The sequence below is a fragment of the Ips typographus genome, linkage group LG11, assembly GCF_016097725.1.
Source record: "Ips typographus isolate SLU linkage group LG11, UJ_Ityp_2.0, whole genome shotgun sequence".
Classification (NCBI taxonomy): Eukaryota; Metazoa; Arthropoda; class Insecta; order Coleoptera; family Curculionidae; genus Ips; species Ips typographus.
In genome coordinates this window covers 9,438,781-9,456,941 of record NC_138432.1, presented here as the reverse complement: position 1 = coordinate 9,456,941, position 18,161 = coordinate 9,438,781, and the positions used below count along the sequence as shown (strand labels likewise).

General features: G+C 35.3%; 1 protein-coding gene across 2 annotated transcripts in view; it reads right to left on the bottom strand.

The window, feature by feature from the left end:
• Positions 1-100: 100 nt before the first annotated feature.
• The window catches only part of Scgdelta (sarcoglycan delta), a 42,408-nt gene continuing 24,347 nt past the window's right edge, over positions 101-18,161 (bottom strand). The window contains exons 1-6 of one of the 2 annotated variants that reach the window (XM_081989183.1): positions 8,043-8,347; positions 6,149-6,201; positions 2,044-2,248; positions 1,087-1,276; positions 841-1,033; positions 101-792 (exon numbers count right to left, since the gene is read on the bottom strand). In XM_081989183.1, the coding sequence (XP_081845309.1) occupies positions 486-792; positions 841-1,033; positions 1,087-1,276; positions 2,044-2,247 (894 nt within the window). In that variant the 5' untranslated portion in view covers position 2,248; positions 6,149-6,201; positions 8,043-8,347 and the 3' untranslated portion in view covers positions 101-485. Of the gene's footprint in view, positions 793-840; positions 1,034-1,086; positions 1,277-2,043; positions 2,249-6,148; positions 6,202-8,042; positions 8,348-18,161 lie in introns of those variants that run through there. The other variant, XM_081989182.1, reaches the window with a different exon arrangement.

Sequence of the window (18,161 nt, the reverse complement as noted above, 5' to 3'; positions counted from 1 at the left end):
AAAAAATTAATAATTTAAAGAACGTCACAAAACTTGCCTTTAAGATTATTTTGGATTGTAATTTTTAACTCTGCTAGGTAAGGAGTTGAGAAGCAAACGCTTTTAAATGCAAAATTATTTATTTTATTATCAAAAAAAGCTTCTTTTCTTAAACCAACAAAATTACTCAAATATACACTTATATTACATAAACAATAAGTGAAAAAGTTTTATTTACAAACTTTCTAATAATTACTAGTAGTAGAAAGTCAGCTTTAAGTGGGCCTATAGACATTTATTGCTTCTGGTACCTCTTTCTTTCTAAATAAGCAACTTTGATAAAACATAATACTTGTTCTATCAGTATCATACCTAGGCCTCATCCTGTATAGTTTCAAAGGTTTGTTCTACTGATCAGTTCTAGAATTAAATAAAAAACTAACAAAATATCGAACATTAGTCTCAAAATGTACACGATTTTAATTATTTAAAGCTTATAATCAACGTTATCGACATAATCCGTCCTCGTTTTCACTGGCACAAACCACATGTGGATCGGCTAGAAACAATCGTCCAGTTTCACAGACGCACAACTGAAAAACGTCAAAACTCCGTGACGCTATTGGTCGATGAGTGACTTTGGCTGTGGGAAGTTGAGGCACGATAATAGAAGAAGATTCTAGACGTAATGCCCCGATTTCACTTCTAAACGTTATGTCGTTCTGCGCCAAAGTTTGGATATTTCCCCCCCTGGATTCTAGTTTCAGTTCCTTTGGGGCTTTGATCTCCAGGTCTCTGGTTGGCGATTCTAACCTGGAAATTGTTTAGTAGAATTGTGACCATGTGGAAGGGATTGGGTACCTGAGATCGTGACCACTTTCAGCCCGAACCAGACGAGTTTGGATGGAACTGCTGAACCTTGTACCACCTTCACCGCTCAACCTCAAAGTGTCAGCGCCCACCATCACCTCGTTTTTATCAGCACTGAAGATAACGTGTCCTCGATCATCCAGGATTTCAAATTTGTTAGCTGTACATTGGAACTCATCCAAACCTGTCCAGTTATTATGTTTTACTTAAATTGGAACTGTATTAGAGAGAACATACCTAAATTGATAGTACTCCGAGAGTGTCCTGAATGGTCTCTGGATCTTAGCGTGATATTTCTGCTAGATTCTATAACTAGTGGTTCTCCGTGTCTGGATTTGATTCTGCTGGCTATGAGGTTCTCCAAAATGTAGGCGTTGCCTTTCAGTCGCACACCACCTGGAATTACTTCAAGAGAACCCATTCCATCCTGAAAAATATGATAATGTGTAAGATTTAGTTCAAAAATTTTATTATAACTGAAGGCAGAGGTTACAATAAATTATGCAGGGTATTCCAAATGTTTCGAAACGGTCTACCTTTTTCCACAAGGTTAAAGTTACAAAGATGGAATTTTGAAGGTTAAAAAATTTATCTCTTGATGGTCATTTTGAATTTTTAGGACCATCCACCATCATTTTTTCAACTTTCAAAATTGTTCTAGATGTTCTAAAACAAGTATGTGAAAGTTTAAATTGTTCTAGAGTCCTCTGGCAATTTAAAACAGTTAGGGGAAGGCTTATGTCGCTTGTATAAGCCTCTGGTTCTTTCTAAAAGGTTCTCAGAGGACTGTGGCACTATTGGTGCCCGTAAATACGTGGGTGCAATCTGTCATTTATGATTGAACCATCTGTGACACTTATTATGATTCAAAATTGTCCTTTTATTCAAATTTGTCTTCTCACAAGTTTAATAGTGTTTTTTATTCATTACCCTCCTAATTAAAACAAATTCGGTTCAACACTTTGTCACTTTTTACGGAGTTTTTCTTCTGGTAATGAACCGCCTCAATTAACACGATTTTAATTGCGAGTGATTAGAAAAAGTCACCGATTTTTTGCTGTTGCTGGAAGGTTTTGAGGCCTACCGAGAGTCGGTCTTTATTTTCCACCCTTCGGCCATAATTAGCGAACTTTTGTGTTATTTGTTTTTTTGTTATTCATATTATTTTAAATGGCTGGTTTTGCGAGGACTTACCGAGGAAAAATCTAAAACTTTCAACACCCATAACGTCAACGCTAAATTTACAATAACAATAAACAGCAACATCAAAATGAGGGCGTACAAGCATTTTTTGCGCCATCCGTAAATGCCCAGTCTCAGTCCTTGATGGAAATGGGTCTCGTTTAAGGTTGATGGGCGATTTTGGGTTGTTGATGGGTCGGAATCATTCTTTTTCATCCTGAAACAATAAAAATCTGTTTTAATTATGACAAACATTGGTAAATAAGTTGTTTTTTGACTACGATTGGAACTTTGTAAACCTGATTGGTAAAAGGAGACACCAGGGAATTTCCAATCTCTGGCCCCCTTCGACAGACACGAACATGAATATTTCAGGCGGCAGGGCAAATATTGACGCCCTCTCCAAATGCCGAGTCCTTATTTGGAGACACGTTTCGGATTAATCCTTCTTCAGGATTGGCAAATCTATTGAGAGGACGTGTATGCCTCATTCTTAAGTTTAACTTTCAATTTTTTTCTGAACTGGAAAAATTTTGGATCGAAAACTTTTCATCCCATGTGAATATGGAAAGATATGTATCAATTCCATGGCAAAGGCATTGACGGGCTTAGGAAACCCTAACCCGTGACGTCACGGTCCTAAATGGCAGAAAGTGTTTCGGACTTTGAGTTACGACCAGAATGGGGCGTTAAATTTACGTTGTCCATTGGGGATTCCCCCGGCATGCCCGACGAGACAACGCCGAGAGATAATTTATGGCGGCCGCCTGGAAAAGACCATACCGGATTTTGCACCGGATACCTGCCTTATAGGTCCTAATATATTAAGCCCTGTAAATGATGACTTGAATTACTTTTTATTAGTTGCGCCGGATGTTATTTCACGAATTTTCAAATTGTGTTTTACAACTTTGGAGACCTGATATCAAACAAGTTCCGGGGAAATTGTTGATTCGAAATTGGAAAAATGGAATAGAGTTTCAAACAAATTTTGACAGTTTTTTACTCTAAAACTTCCAATCCATATAAACCAGTCAATGTGTACCTACAACAAAAGAGCTCATATTTCTGACATTGTTTTAACTGGTTAGAGTAAAAACAGTATTTTACTCACGTCAGCCCTAATTCAAAGTACCATCTGTTCGGTTCAAGGAATATATACAGTTTTTTTTCTCCATGACGGCTCTTCTATGCAAATGTGACAGGGGCATTGTTTCAAGGACACGATTTATATTTCCCTTTGCAATTTATCAACTCAAGCAAGCTAAGTTTTACCTCCCCGCTTATGGAGTGGCTGCTCTATATGGTATACAGGACGAGCGTATGATTTATGGCCCTGCTCGGAAACCGGCAACGGATTCAATTGTGGATGAATGGTGGATGGAAGGTGTTTTTTTTTTAGGGTGGGTTCCTTATTGGTTCAAGTCACGTGAGAATCGTTTTTCGCAAATTAGTTTGATTGTTATCTCTAACTGATTATTATAACTTTAGTGGTTGTTTTGAGCGGCCGTATTTTCAAATTGAGTCACTCGATTTTAATAATTTTTTCGAGGATTCTGATGACCTAAATGAGGTGTGACTGAGGTGTAGTCAAAAAAGTTTGGTCTAAGGCCATTTCTCGCAAAAATATTTTTTGGATCTCACAATAACCTAAATCGAATCTTGTGGTCAATATCTCTAGGCGTTTTTAGCGATTAAGAGCTGTTTACAAAATTTATTGCAAAATTTTTAAAATGTGACATATTTTAATTCTTTTGTTTCAAATTCAACAATTTCTTTAGACCCTTTCCGGAAGAAGTAGGGGATTAGCAAGGTTACACGTAAAACTATTCAACTTAAGTAAAAAACTTAAACAGGGTGACCCAAAAAAATGTTAAAATTATATGTTTTATCCGAGGTTTTATCATAAATCTTAGCATGTTCATGATATTGAATAAAGAAGCACACTATTTTTTTAATAATCCAATTTTTGGATTCAACAACAGTTTGGCGATTAAAGGCTGTTTACAAAACTTGTTGCAAAATTTTTAAAATGTTGTTACTTTTAATTCACTTCTTTCAAATTCAATAACTTTTTTAGATATTTTTTGGAAGAAATACGGGATTTAAAAAAATACACCTAAAACTACCAAATTTAAGTAAAAACTTATAAACTTCATACAGGGTGAACCAAAAAAAAATAATCAAAATAAGATCATACGTTTTATCGTAAATCTTCGTGTTCGGTAATTTTAATAGAAAATAATGGTATCAGAGCATTAATTTCAATTCCCCAAAATTTTGCTGCAAAGATGGTGGATAGCATGCCAAGGGTTTTTTTAAAACTAAAAACCGTTTAAAGATACATCGTTTTTAAACCACCCTGTAGAACGCAGTTTATAAATGTTCACCTAAAGTAAGTAAATTTAAATGTAGTTTTGCTAATCTCATTTTGCTGGCAAAAAACCTTCTCTTGTTGTAAATTTCATAATTTTAAATTTAAAACAAGAGAATTAAAAATAACCACATTTTAAAAAATTTGCAATACATTTTGGAAACGTCTATGGATATGTATTGGATTATTAAACAAATAGTGTGCTTCTTTATCCAATATAATTATTTTCCATTAAAATTACTGAACAACAAGTTTTTTGGGTCCCCCTGTTTAAGTTTTTTGACTTAAATTGAGTAGTTTTACATGCTTTTGGTAAAATAAACACTGATTGCTTCTGGTACCAACTTTATCACATTTTGAACACTTAACAGAATTTATTGTGTTTTTGCCCTAGGGCATTCAGAAAAAAAACTTCGGGCGCGATTCTTAAAACCGGTCAATTTCAGAGATCCTCAGGTCGATATCAGTTGCGACACCCTTTAGACCTTCCACCCTTAAAGACGTGTTTATCCTTCAATAGCGGTGGGACAAAAAGCGCAATATATTTTTCATCCAGCCGGTCTCACTTTGGCGTCAAAGCTAAGCGAGAATTTCCCAAGGGAATCGCAGCCGCGAAAAAAACAAACGGAAACCAAGGGTTTTCTTTCCTTTTCCTCTACAATTTTTGACCCTTTCCAGTTTTTACTAATTTTTTATCAAGCTTTGAAAGTTTATCATCAACGCGACAGTTCTTTTACAGCTTCGAATATCGAAACTTTGAACTCGCTTTCAAGTAGCGGAAGACAGTTTTCAGGAAGGAACAAACAAGCAAATAATTGTCGCTTATCTGGTCCTTGTCATCTACTTGTGCGCCCTCTGAATGAGGAGGTTTCCCCTTGAGCGATTACAAATGCCCCCCCCGTCAACTTTTTCCCGTGTTAAACCTCTGATAAGTGGCCATCCGACATTCGGGCCCTATTTAATACCCACTTCAGACGTGATAACGACCCTGTACTATAAATAGGGCCATATTTCAGATTTGTATTTACGACCTTCACTTTTTTGTGACAATTTTAAGTCTAAAATTCCTCTATAACCGAAAATTCCATGCATCTTTTGTCTTCCTTCGAACCGCTAAGTATTCAGTACGTATTTGGGTGTTGCATCGAAGTTTGACGTTTCCATTAGAGTTTCCGCTTTCTCTAACAAAGAATAAGTACGTGGAAACTGAGCTAGAGCTACAAAACCGAGGCAGTCGATAGCTTAATCCAGTCTCAAACGGGAAACTTTTCAAAAACGCAACTGGATCAGTTTTGTATCTTTTATTTCACTGCCGATAAACGTGACTCGTTAATAATCATTGTTCAGTTGAAAAAGTAGGAACAACAAAAGTAACTATTCTTGATGACTTTCTTAAGTAGAATAACAACTGGAGTAATTGATTTCAAACAAAATGTCCTCCTTAGAGACATAATCTAATAGGGAAAAGGCCCAGATTTTGCAAACCAGCCCAGATCGATTCAACACGTGGCTCTGTTTTGGGATCAGTGTATCAGGATTTCGGTAAAGTGGCCTGCATTAAAGTTTCAATATCGGACGGAGACTATAATTAAGGCGAGAGAAGGTGAAAAAGCGGTGCTTCCGGCACCGGAAGTGCGCCTTCAGCGAGTTTCGGGAAGTTTGAGGAACCGTGAAACACAATCCTACGCGAAGCTCTAAATTACAGATTTTTCTCGCAAAACTGTATTTTTGCATATTGTTTACCTTGTTATCGATTGGTCCGAGTTGTTGTTGGTTACTTGTAAGTGGCCGGCTATCTGAAATACAAATATTTGGTTTCAATTTGGGTACATAATCAATATATTAATTAATTGTACACAACAAAGTTTGGGAACGCAACAATCAGGGGAGTTGGTCTATTACACGCTTTAATGGAGGTTTTGTTTTTTGCTATAGTGAAATCAATCACTTTCATCACAAACATTAATTTGTTTAATGGGCAAATTGACATTAAGTAGTAGACTTTCTTAGACAATGTAACCTTTTCACAATTTTTTTTATTCCATTTTCTGAAGCGTTGAAGTAGCCTCTAGAGGACGTCAAAGTTGACTTCAGTTTTTGGTTGTTTTTCTTGAATATCTCAGCAATCACAAAATATTAAAGAAAATCTTAAGAACTAATCTACGACAGAAGTGAATTTCAATATGACTTTATAGTCGTCACTGCCACTTCTTCTGAGACAGAGTAATTTTAGGCTCCTAACTGTAATTTTGAAAAATGTTTGGTTAAACATTCAGATTTTCAAAAAAAACTTGACCTAATGCTAAAATTAAATAAAAAAATATTGATGAATAATACTCATTACTACTAATTGAGAAACAATGCTTTATAAACATTCAGGATGAGCTAAAAATGCCAGTGAAATAGAAAATTTAAAATATAAAGGTAAAATCAAAATAATAAAAAAGAAATGGAAACCACATACAATGTTGCCGTATATAAGCCATAGTTGTCAAAAATTTTAATCATTGATTCTTGCTATAAATAATATAAAAACCGTACTTCAAAAATACAAGTCACGTGACAATTGTCAAAGTGACTGTCATAAATCTCAGAAACACGTTTTATATCAAATACTGCAAGAAAACGTTACTAAACACCGATTTTTGCAACTTTAGAGCATAGTTTGACAGTTTTGACGTTAGTGACAGTTGTCACGTGATTGTAGAACATTATTTAACTAGACAGTCACGTGACAATTGTCAAATTAACTCTCATAAATCTCAAAAAATCGTCTTGTTTTGAAAACTGTGTTAAAATGTAATTCCTGCAAATTCTAGTAAAATTTTTACATTAGTGACAGACATCACGTGGTTTTAGAAGATAATTTGGAGTAAGAAAATTACTGTTTTAAGCGCATTTTTAGAATCTTCATTAAATTTCCTATTCAATAAATTGAAAATCTAAAAAAAAAGTTTCGCAACCAACATAATTGATTCTTGCTATAAATAATATAAAAACCGTACTTCAAAAATACAAATTTTTATTTTATTTTTTATAATAATGGTTAGATCACGTGGTTTTAAAGGATAATTTAGCTAAACAGTCACGTGACCATTGTCAAAATCAAAAATCTCAAAAACACTCTTTATATCGAATACTAAAAAAAAGGTTCTAAACCCCCATTTTTGCAACTTTAGAGCATAGTTTGACAGTTTTGACGTTAGTGACAGTTGTCACGTGATTGTAGAACACTGTTTAGCTAGACGGTCACGTGACAATTGTCAAAGTAACTGTCATAATTCTCAGAAACACGTTTTATATCAAATACTGCAAGAAAACGTTACTAAGGGCCGATTTTTGCAACTTTAGAGCATAGTTTGACAGTTTTGACGTTAGTGACAGTTGTCACGTGATTGTAGAACACTATTTAGCTAGACAATTATAATAAAGCCAGAATGACTATTTTAGAAGACAGTAATTCAATTTTTAACTAGAACAGCTCAAAAAAAAAAATTTTCCTGTAGGAATAAAACAACATTCTAGGTATTGCCAAAATTAACAAATATTTACAGTTTTTAGTAGATAAAAACGTGGATTATTGTGAAAACTGCTAGCAGGTTAGTTAATTTACTATAAGCTGATTTACGACACTTACATTACGAGCTGGGGAATCTGTAAAGTCAAACAACTTCCACAAATATATTAGCAGAAGTTGGCTAAAGCATGTCAACCACCTAACAAGATTTACCGTCTGCACATATCCGGGAAAACTGTCGTAATAACACCGAAAACAACTTCACCGAAAGTGTATAATTCCTGTGGATTTTATTACGGCGTTAAGGGTATGATACGAACTGGCACACTTAAGCCGCGGAGTTTCATTTCAAGTTTAGGCCCGGGTTATAAATAAGTTGATTTATTTTGTCACGCCGCTCCTCTTAGCCGCTTCTAAAAAAAGATTCCCGTAAAACTGGGAAATAATTGGGTAAATAACGTTCCCCAATTAAAATCGCACACGGGTATTAAGTAAGTGATTTTTGGCTAAAATTAGTCTAACGCTCGGAAGTTGTGTACTCTAGTGATTGTACGGTATTTCAGTTTTATTGATCTATTAACTGTCATAGTTAACTGTTGATGCGTAAATCCTGGCACGTGTGCCAGTAAAGTTACACTACAGTTCAATTTTATGCCAGCCCACAAGCTAATATTTGGTTTATAAATATTTTGTTAATTTCTGTAAGTTCAATCTGTATGGGAAATTTTCTGGTTCATGAAAGTTCGCTTTTTTGGCAGCAATTTTGTATTTCTCAAAAAATCTGGAATACATCCATGCAGATGATCAAATCTAGAATTTAAAATGGCTAGGCTCTACTGGCCTCTAGCTCTTCATGTTACCGAAATATTGAATTTCAAAAAGTAGTAAAAAAAGACCCAAATTTTTTCAATTTTTTTTGAAAAAAAGTGCTTTTTGTTACTTATTTTACCTAATTTAAGGTTCTTTGGTTTAAATATGTCTTTGCTGTGCATTGTAACCCTCCTGGAAAAATAACATTTTTCCAATTTTTTAATGATTGTAGCATTTTTATTTGAACTCTTATAGATTTCACTAAAATCCGTACCTTCAGGCTCATTAAATTTAGAGATAACTGTAGAAAATCCATGGTTCGTGCAGACAACTTTAACTCTTTAACGGTATGTAATAAATTTATTGAGAAGGAAACTACAAAACTTTTCCCTCTCCCCTGGTCGTTCAGAACTTCCTGGCAAAGTTTCCAGCATCCGATCCAAAGTTGTTCTATATTATTTAAAGCTTATATAAAAATCGTTTTTATATTCTTCATAACGATGCTACTGCCACTATATTAGGTTTTTTCTGAGGTTAATGACTATGCCAATGGAACACTATAAATATCCGGTTATCTTGCTTTATATGCACTTCCTGCCCATCTCTTGACCGATTTAATCAAGTGCTCAAACATTAATATCAGCAATTTGCTACCGGGCGTTGTTGCCAGGTTTGGTCATGACCGATGGTCAGCTAATTATTTACAAGAGATAAGCGTGCCCCGATCATTAGAAATATCGCTTAGAGAACCGATAGTGAAGCCATAATTAATAGCCCTGTTGCCAAATGGCACCCGTTTAAATCACCAAGATAGCACTTTGATCTGTTTAATCATCTGCGACAAAATCTGAAAGTGCGATTTTCGTACAAGCAAACTTATCTAATAATGCCAGCAATGATAACTTGGAGAATTTGGTCTCTTGTGGTCAATAATTCGATTTGGAATACCTTGGAGCGTTTGCCGGAATGTCCGATTAATTAGCACGTGCCATTCTGTTCAAACTACGCTGTAGATTCTTTCATTTCCAACTTTAAATGTGGTAATACCACTAAAATCCCTCCGGAAATCATACCTGTACAGATCAAATAAATCCTCGACGTTGGAGAGGAACAGAAAATGGGCTAAAATAACGGTTGAAGCAGTCTCCAAATCCCCTAAATATCATATGGGAAGTCTTGGAACAATCGGTCGGCATTATGCGTCGCCTTTCGAATGCGGTTGCACGTTTTCCATTCCAACGTGGAGAATATCCTCAATTATCCAGGATTAAGGAAATATTTCCTTTTTGTGTTCCATTTCCGCACGTCGTAAAAATGAATTTTTAACTCTAATTTCTATTCACGATACAACAAAAGTTTTACAGCGTTGTTTGACCGCAGACGCCCTTTCAGGTTTCTTGTCCAATTTAAAGACTAATTGGATTTTCAATTGCCTTAGCCGATTTTAATCCTTTTAGACGTCTGCGAACTGTGTTGATTTCGGTAATTAGATTCTTTTAGTGATTTGTTGCCAAACAGGAAACAACACTTCTTGTTTGGAATTTACCATTACAGTACTCTTAGAACTGGATTATAATTTGTAATATCTAGAATAGCATTAAATCTCCCTGGAAAATTTATCTTAAATCGTTTCCATTCCATAAAACGAATCAACAAGTGGCAGATAAGTTGATAAAGACACTTTTTGCGTGAGTGTGTGAATCCAAACACCCTTCTTATTCGTCCAGCCTTTGTTGACGGAAGAAATATTTAGGAGGGGATTAAGGGATGAACAAACATTTACAAAGCGATAAGGGACTCAGTGATTTCTATTGAAATTTAGTGAAAGAAGGCCGCGGTATTAACAATTTAATACGTCCCGAGCAAGAATAAGAGTTCAGCTAGGTAAAAAATGTTTTGAAAAAGATTTATTTTGCTCAAAGGTATCTCACCTATCCCGATTTTTCGAAGCCGTCAATAATTGAAAATAAACAGCCAGATTTAAAGGGGGCCTTAGCTGAGAACCGCTGCATTCCTTTCACGTACTTTATCCACCCCCTCGACCCCACACCAAAATCGATTTGGATGAAATATCCGTTTTGTTTAAAATTTATGGATTGACGTATCCACGTTGTCGAGTTTACCTGCAGACATACAAAAACTACTCGCAGCTGAAGTGGAAATTAGATTCCACGAAAGGGGTCATTAATCAAAAATATAAAATAGAGGGGCGTAGGACCTTTTAGTCCTCCGTCGTGGATCAATCAGAGAAACATTAATACTCTACGTTACGCTTATGACGGGTCCTATTTATGGAATTATGTCGCGATTTGTCAAGGAAGTCGCGACAAGAGCGGAAAATGCCAAGGCTTGATGGATGTCGTTTTCCCAGAGGAAATAGTTCGATTGTCGTCACTGTTTGCCAGTAAAAACGTACGTTTCCTGCCTTTTAAAATTCGAAGCTTTTAAGCCAATCAAAGAAAAAGCTCCTCATCGTCTTACATGTAAAAAAAAAAACGGGTCAATTATTATAGCCGCCACAATCCCTGTAATATCCACCATTTCTCTTTTTCAACGATTCGAAACGAGAGCCGGCAAATACGGACTTGGCAAAATAAAGATAAGACATACGTATGCAGATTGCGTCTTTTTACTAGTGCGGCGAAATTAGAAAATTAGAAAGGACTTACTACTAAAGGACCGTGATTATCTTCAAGCCCGGATTAACCCGACCCGGATTGCCCATAAAAGAAATTCGGTCTTTTATTTTTCCCTTCGGTCTCGAGACTCTTTAATTTAATTTGTTACTAATTTGAACTTTGAGGCAGCCCCGTCGAAACCATGAATAAGAATAACTCCAGCCCTGATTATCACCATTTTAGGTACGGTCACATTTTATGTAAATAGAGACATTCGCTGAAGAACGGAGACAATATGGAGTATTTGGCTCAATCTTAATTATAGAAGAGTTTTTGAGTTTTGAACATTAATTCAAAAACTGTTCTGTACTTTTTTTTTATTTATGGGTAGAGTATTATTGTAGAAAAATTAGGTTCAGGTAAAAGTTGTAGATATTTGTCAGATGAACAGGATAACTATCACTTTATATTTGACATACACATACTTTTTTCAAGCTTTATAACGATAGCTAAAGGTACATAATTTTTTTTTAATGTCAGACTTACACCCTTTTTTCTTCTATTTTGGCAATTTGTAAGTATTGGCTATCGAATAAAAGAAATCGACAAAATTTTGTTTTTGCTGGATATCTAATAAACTTTTTTTTAAAAAAAAACGAAAAACGGTGTTGAATTGGTCTTCAAAATTTGCAATTCTTTCTCCATTTAACCGGCTAGTTTTCGATATTTCTTCACTAAACACATAAAACTCTAAGTGCTATTGAGAACTTTTTAAAAAGAGTCAAAAGCCTTTAGGACCATTTTAAAAGTTCCATAGACATCTAAATGCTACTGAAAAAGTTCCAGAGCCCTCTACAACTGTCTTAAACTCTAAATGCTATTGAGAACCTTCTGAAAAGTGCTAGAAGCCTCTACAACTGTCTTAAACCTTCCCAAAGTTGTTTTAAATTGTCAAAGACCTCTAGGACCATTTTGAAAGTCCTATAAACCTCTAAATGCCATTGAGAACCTTCTGAAAAGTGCTAGAGGCCTCTACAACTGTCTTAAACCTTTCCAGAGTTGTTTTAAATTGCCTGGGACCTCTAAGACCATTTTGAAAGTTCCCTAAACCTCTAAATGCTATTGAGAACCTTCTGAAAAGTGCTATAGGCCTCTACAACTGTCTTCAACCTTCCCAGAGTTGTTTTAAATTGTCAAAGACCTCTAGGACCATTTTGAAAGTCCTATAAACCTCTAAATGCCATTGAGAACCTGCTGAACAGTGCTAGAGGCCTCTACAACTGTCTTAAACCTTTCCAGAGTTGTTTTAAATTGCCTGGGACCTCTAGGACCATTTTGAAAGTTCCCTAAACCTCTAAATGCTATTGAGAACCTTCTAAAAAGTGCTATAGGCCTCTACAACTGTCTTCAACCTTCCCAGAGTTGTTTTAAATTGTCAAAGACCTCTAGGACCATTTTGAAAGTCCTATAAACCTCTAAATGCCATTGAGAACCTGCTGAACAGTGCTAGAGGCCTCTACAACTGTCTTAAACCTTTCCAGAGTTGTTTTAAATTGCCTGGGACCTCTAGGACCATTTTGAAAGTTCCCTAAACCTCTAAATGCCATTGAGAACCTTCTGAAAAGTGCTAGAGGCCTCTACAACTGTTTTAAACCTTTCCAGAGTTGTTTTAAATTTTCAAAGACCTCTAGGACCATTTTGAAAGTCCTATAAACCTCTAAATGCCATTGAGAACCTTCTGAAAAGTCCTATAGGCCTTTACAACTGTCTTAAACCTTTCCAGAGTTGTTTTAAATTGCCTGGGACCTCTAGGACCATTTTGAAAGTTCCCTAAACCTCTAAATGCTATTGAGAACCTTCTGAAAAGTGCTAGAGGCCTCTACAATTGTCTTAAACCTTCCCAGAGTTGTTTTAAATTGTCAAAGACCTCTAGGACCATTTTGAAAGTCCTATAAACCTCTAAATGCCATTGAGAACCTTCTGAAAAGTGCTAGAAGCCTCTACAACTGTCTTAAACCTTCCCAAAGTTGTTTTAAATTGTCAAAGACCTCTAGGACCATTTTGAAAGTCCTATAAACCTCTAAATGCCATTGAGAACCTTCTGAAAAGTGCTAGAGGCCTCTACAACTGTCTTAAACCTTTCCAGAGTTGTTTTAAATTGCCTGGGACCTCTAAGACCATTTTGAAAGTTCCCTATACCTCTAAATGCTATTGAGAACCTTCTGAAAAGTGCTAGAGGCCTCTACAACTGTCTTAAACCTTTCCAGAGTTGTTTTTAATTGTCAGAGACCTTTAGGACCATTTTGAAAGTCCTATAAACCTCTAAATGCCATTGAGAACCTTCTAAAAAGTGCCAGAGGCCTCTACAATTGTCTTAAACCTTTCCAGAGTTGTTTTAAATTGCCTGGGGCCTCTAGGACCAATTTGAAATTTCCCTAAACCTCTAAATTCTATTGAGACCCTTCTGAAAAATGCTAGAGGCTTCTACAACTGTTTTAAACCTTTCCAGAGTTGTTTTTAACTGTCAGAGACCTTCAGGACCATTTTGAAAGTCCTATAAGCCTCTAAATGCTATTGAGAACCTTCTAAAAAGTGCCAGAGGTTTCTACAACTGTCTTAAACCTTCCCAGAACTGTTTTAAATTGTCAAATACCTCTTGGACCATTTTGAAAATCCTATAAACCTCTAAATGCCATTGAGAACCTTCTAAAAAGTGCCAGACGCCTCTACAATTGTCTTAAACCTTTCCAGAGTTGTTTTAAATTGCCTGGGACCTCTAGGACCATTTTGAAAGTTCCCTAAACCTCTAAATGCTATTGAGAACCTTCTGAAAAGTGCCAGAGGCCTTTACAACTGTCTTAAACCTTCCTAGAGTTGTTTTTAATTGTCAGAGACCTCTAGGACCATTTTGAAAGTCCTATAAACCTCTAAATGCCATTGAAAACCTTCTAAAAAGTGCCAGAGGTTTCTACAATTGTCTTAAACCTTCCCAGAACTGTTTTAAATTATCAGAAACCTCTAGGACCATTTTGAAAGTCCTATAAGCCTCTAAATGCTATTGAGAACCTTATAAAAAGTGCCAGAGGCCTCTACAACTGTCTTAAACCTTCCCAGAGCTGTTTTCAATTGTCAGAGACCTCTAGGACTATTTTGACAGTTCCATACCCATTTATATGCTATTGAAAACTTTCTGAAAAGTTCCAAAGTTCTCTACAAGTGTCTTAAACCTTTCTAAAGTTGTTTTAAACTGCTAGAAGTTTCTAAGACCATTTTAAAAGTTTAATAAACCTCTATATGCTAAAAATAGATGCTCTAAAAATTACCAGAAGCCTCACCGACATACGTGTTTTCCTGGTGATTGTGACGGATTAGTAAGAAGTCATTGAACAGACTATAAGTAAGTAGGTTAGTTCGAATTTGAAAAGTGGTAATAAGTAAGTGTATACCTTGCAGATTTATCACAATTTTTTGGTATGTTTTAATTACTTTTTGATTTTTATGACGTTTTGTTGTTTTTTTGATTCTACTTTAAACTATATACTTAATTCACAAACTCAAGTAACACTTTTAGGTAGATTACATCAAAAGTTTTATCGCAACAATGTAACTGCGGCCAATTTCATAAAAGCCACGTAGCAAAGATGTTGCGGCATAAAGAAGTTATTAAAATACACCTTATTTTCATTCCACTATAAAATTTTAATAATGTTTTCGCTATATAACATGCCGGTATTAAGCGAGACCGCACACACAAGTTTCCGCGCTTAAGAGTTTTTTTATTAAACAACTTTTCCCAAAAATCTTACTGAGACTACACTCCACTAAATATATGAAGTTTCGATCTGGCCTCGAACTTTCGAAAAGTATATTACGTCGTGTAGTAATATGAGATTTAAAAAAAAAGTTTTGGAAATGTTGAGGTTAGGTGGTTTTTTTGACTGTAGTGGAAATTAATTTGGATTGGTAGTGGATTTAGCAGCTGGATAAGCTGGAACCATGTCAAACTGCTAATGATAGGGTAATTCTCGTGCCGTAGTTTTATCGAAAATTAGCCTTTAATTAATTACCGCACTTCAGTCCCTTTAAAGCCCCGTTGCACATTACGCGAGTAAAGATAAACTGAGTAATGCTATCATTTCTGCTCAAATTAATTAAACTTCAGCTGGAAACAAATGGCTTCAGATCCAGTCAGCAATAAACATGATGATACTTAACTATTCGGATAAGAAAATGTCTGATACTCTACGATTTATGGGTAGTCAAGGCTAAAAATGTAATAATCGATTCCATATAAGTAAGTTGATCCAATTTTATTTATACGTAAACAGGTGCATGAAGACGGAGAACGGTTACACCTATCGGGATATCAAATAACCAAAAGGAGGAAAAACGGTTTTTTGCTTGGTCGTTATGTTCTTTTATATGTGTTCCGATCCAGTGACAGGAAATTGACTTAAATGGTTTTCACCTTGGGTGTGTATTCCTATAACCAACCTAAAAAATATACTTTTATTTCCAACTAAGTATGTAATAACATTATTTCTTACGTGCGAACCAGGTAGAAAGATGAAAATTAGTTGTTTTTACTTTCCACCCGGGTGGTTCAAAATATTGAAAACACTATAGCAATCAAGATTCAGTCAAGATTGTACACAAATCACCAGTCGAACTACTCGTACACCTATACAACCTTATTGTTAGAGACTAACTAAATGATTTATTAAAAGTTTGATAAGATTCTGATAAATGGTGGGAAAATAAAATAGTATACAAACCACGGAGGAAAGTTTAATTTCTGTCTCGAGATAAAGTTCACCTCTAACTACCTAATATCTGGACAGAAATCAAACACTTTCCACCTGCTGAGTTTTGTTTCTCTCCAATACGTTTTACTAGTAGGTCCACAGTTATTTTTCAGAATTTTAGAAGATAATTGACTTTTAAGCTTCTCCCTGTTACCCTTTAGTGAAAGGCAACTAGATTGAAGTTATCATACCGAAAATGATGTTATAGAACGGAAAATGGCGTGTGTATTCCTGTGACTATTGCCCTATCACATAGATAAGGCAAACGACCAGGCAGGCCTGCCGATCCTTAATGGCCCCATCTTGAGGGGGGATTAAAATTGACCCTCGCCAGATACGGAAACTTGAGAAAATGATATTCCCTTTAAACTTCGGGTTGGTTTAACCGAAATTTGTTTCGAATTTTCTTTGGTGCCCTAAGTGAATATTGGACCGCGAGAGTGTATTTGTATAAAGTTTTTGTTAAAAAAGAGTTGCGTGACGTTTTCTTGTTTGTAGTTTACGGTTATTTATTGTTGGCTCTTCCATTAATGTTGTTTGTCATGCTTTTAAGCTTGAAAGAAACAACACACAGCCATTTGTACGTTTATTATCAAAACCCTTCAACTTCAACTAGGTTAATTAAAAATCAAAATGATTAAAACTGTTTTGGGGCTGATTAAATGCATGAAGCCATAACTCAACAAAGCGTACTTGCGACAATGGACCGTGAACAGCATCGTTGACTAATGTTTTGATAGTCCTGCCTATACGTTAATGCGTGTCCATTGTGCTTTCTGCATGTAAGTAATATTGGTAATTGATGTTTATGCCCCGAGTGGTTTATACTTTAATGATTTACGTTTAATACTACTGTTGCCATTTTAATCACTTTGATGTAAATTAGTCACATATTTAAAATACTACCTAAATGAGACATTTTAATTGTGGGAAAAGTTTTCACTTCCAGGTTGATATTTTTAATAAATCAAAAAAGCTCAGTAAGTAATTGAAAAGAGTCTTTTGCAAATAGCGGTGCGGTTTTCCCAATTTTGTTTCAGTTTTCGCAATCGGAACTAATCGCAAATGGAGTTTGGACAGAAATCCATTAAATTAAAACTAACAGCGTTTAACCTGTGTTTTAGAAAAAATGTTAAGAAGACATGAACAAAGGGGGTGATAGATTATTTTTGCAGGTAAATAAAGGTTAACACGCTTTCAATTTTTCAACTGAGATTGCTTCGGTATATTTATAATAGTTTCCTGTACATGCAATCGACTACTTAAACAGTTTAAAAAATGAATCTATATTTTTTTTTTTTCTGAAAGAAAAATTCTTTTTCCTCTTTTTTGATGATAGTGGGCCAAAATATGTATCTTAATGCTAGTTGATCTACAACCTAGTGGCACCTACTATGATCGGAACCAGGCCAAAATTAGAATACTCAGTCAACTATTACCAGATGTATACCATGACACCAAAAATACAGGGTTTAGAATGTGAGTTATGACGTTTTTGATGTTCCAAGACAGTGTTTTTCAAAAATACAGAAATGTTGCCTGACAGCAACAGTGATTTTGACACTTTTCACTTTAATCTTGAATAACTTTGTTATTCAGGGAGCTACGTCAAAATGTGAGAAAAGAAAAGATAGTCCACATATGAGCATTTCAAAAGTTTCAAAAAACAAGGTGGTAACCGTCCTCTTATCTCGAATTTACACTTGTCAGCTGAAAATTGTGATTTTGACAGTTTTTATTTTAACCTTCAATAACTCCGTTATTAGAACAGTTACGTCAAAATGTCACACAAAAGAAAAGATAGTCCAGATCATGAGCTTTCCAAAAATGTCAAAAAACAAAGTTATAACCTTTTCCGTTTTGCCGCTAGAGGGCATCAAAATCACGTCTGTTTATGCAATTTTGACACTTTTTAATTTTATCTTGAATAACCCCGTTATTTAAAAAGTTACGTCAAAAAGTAAGAGAAGATAGGCCAGATTTCAGGCTTTCCAAAAATATGATCA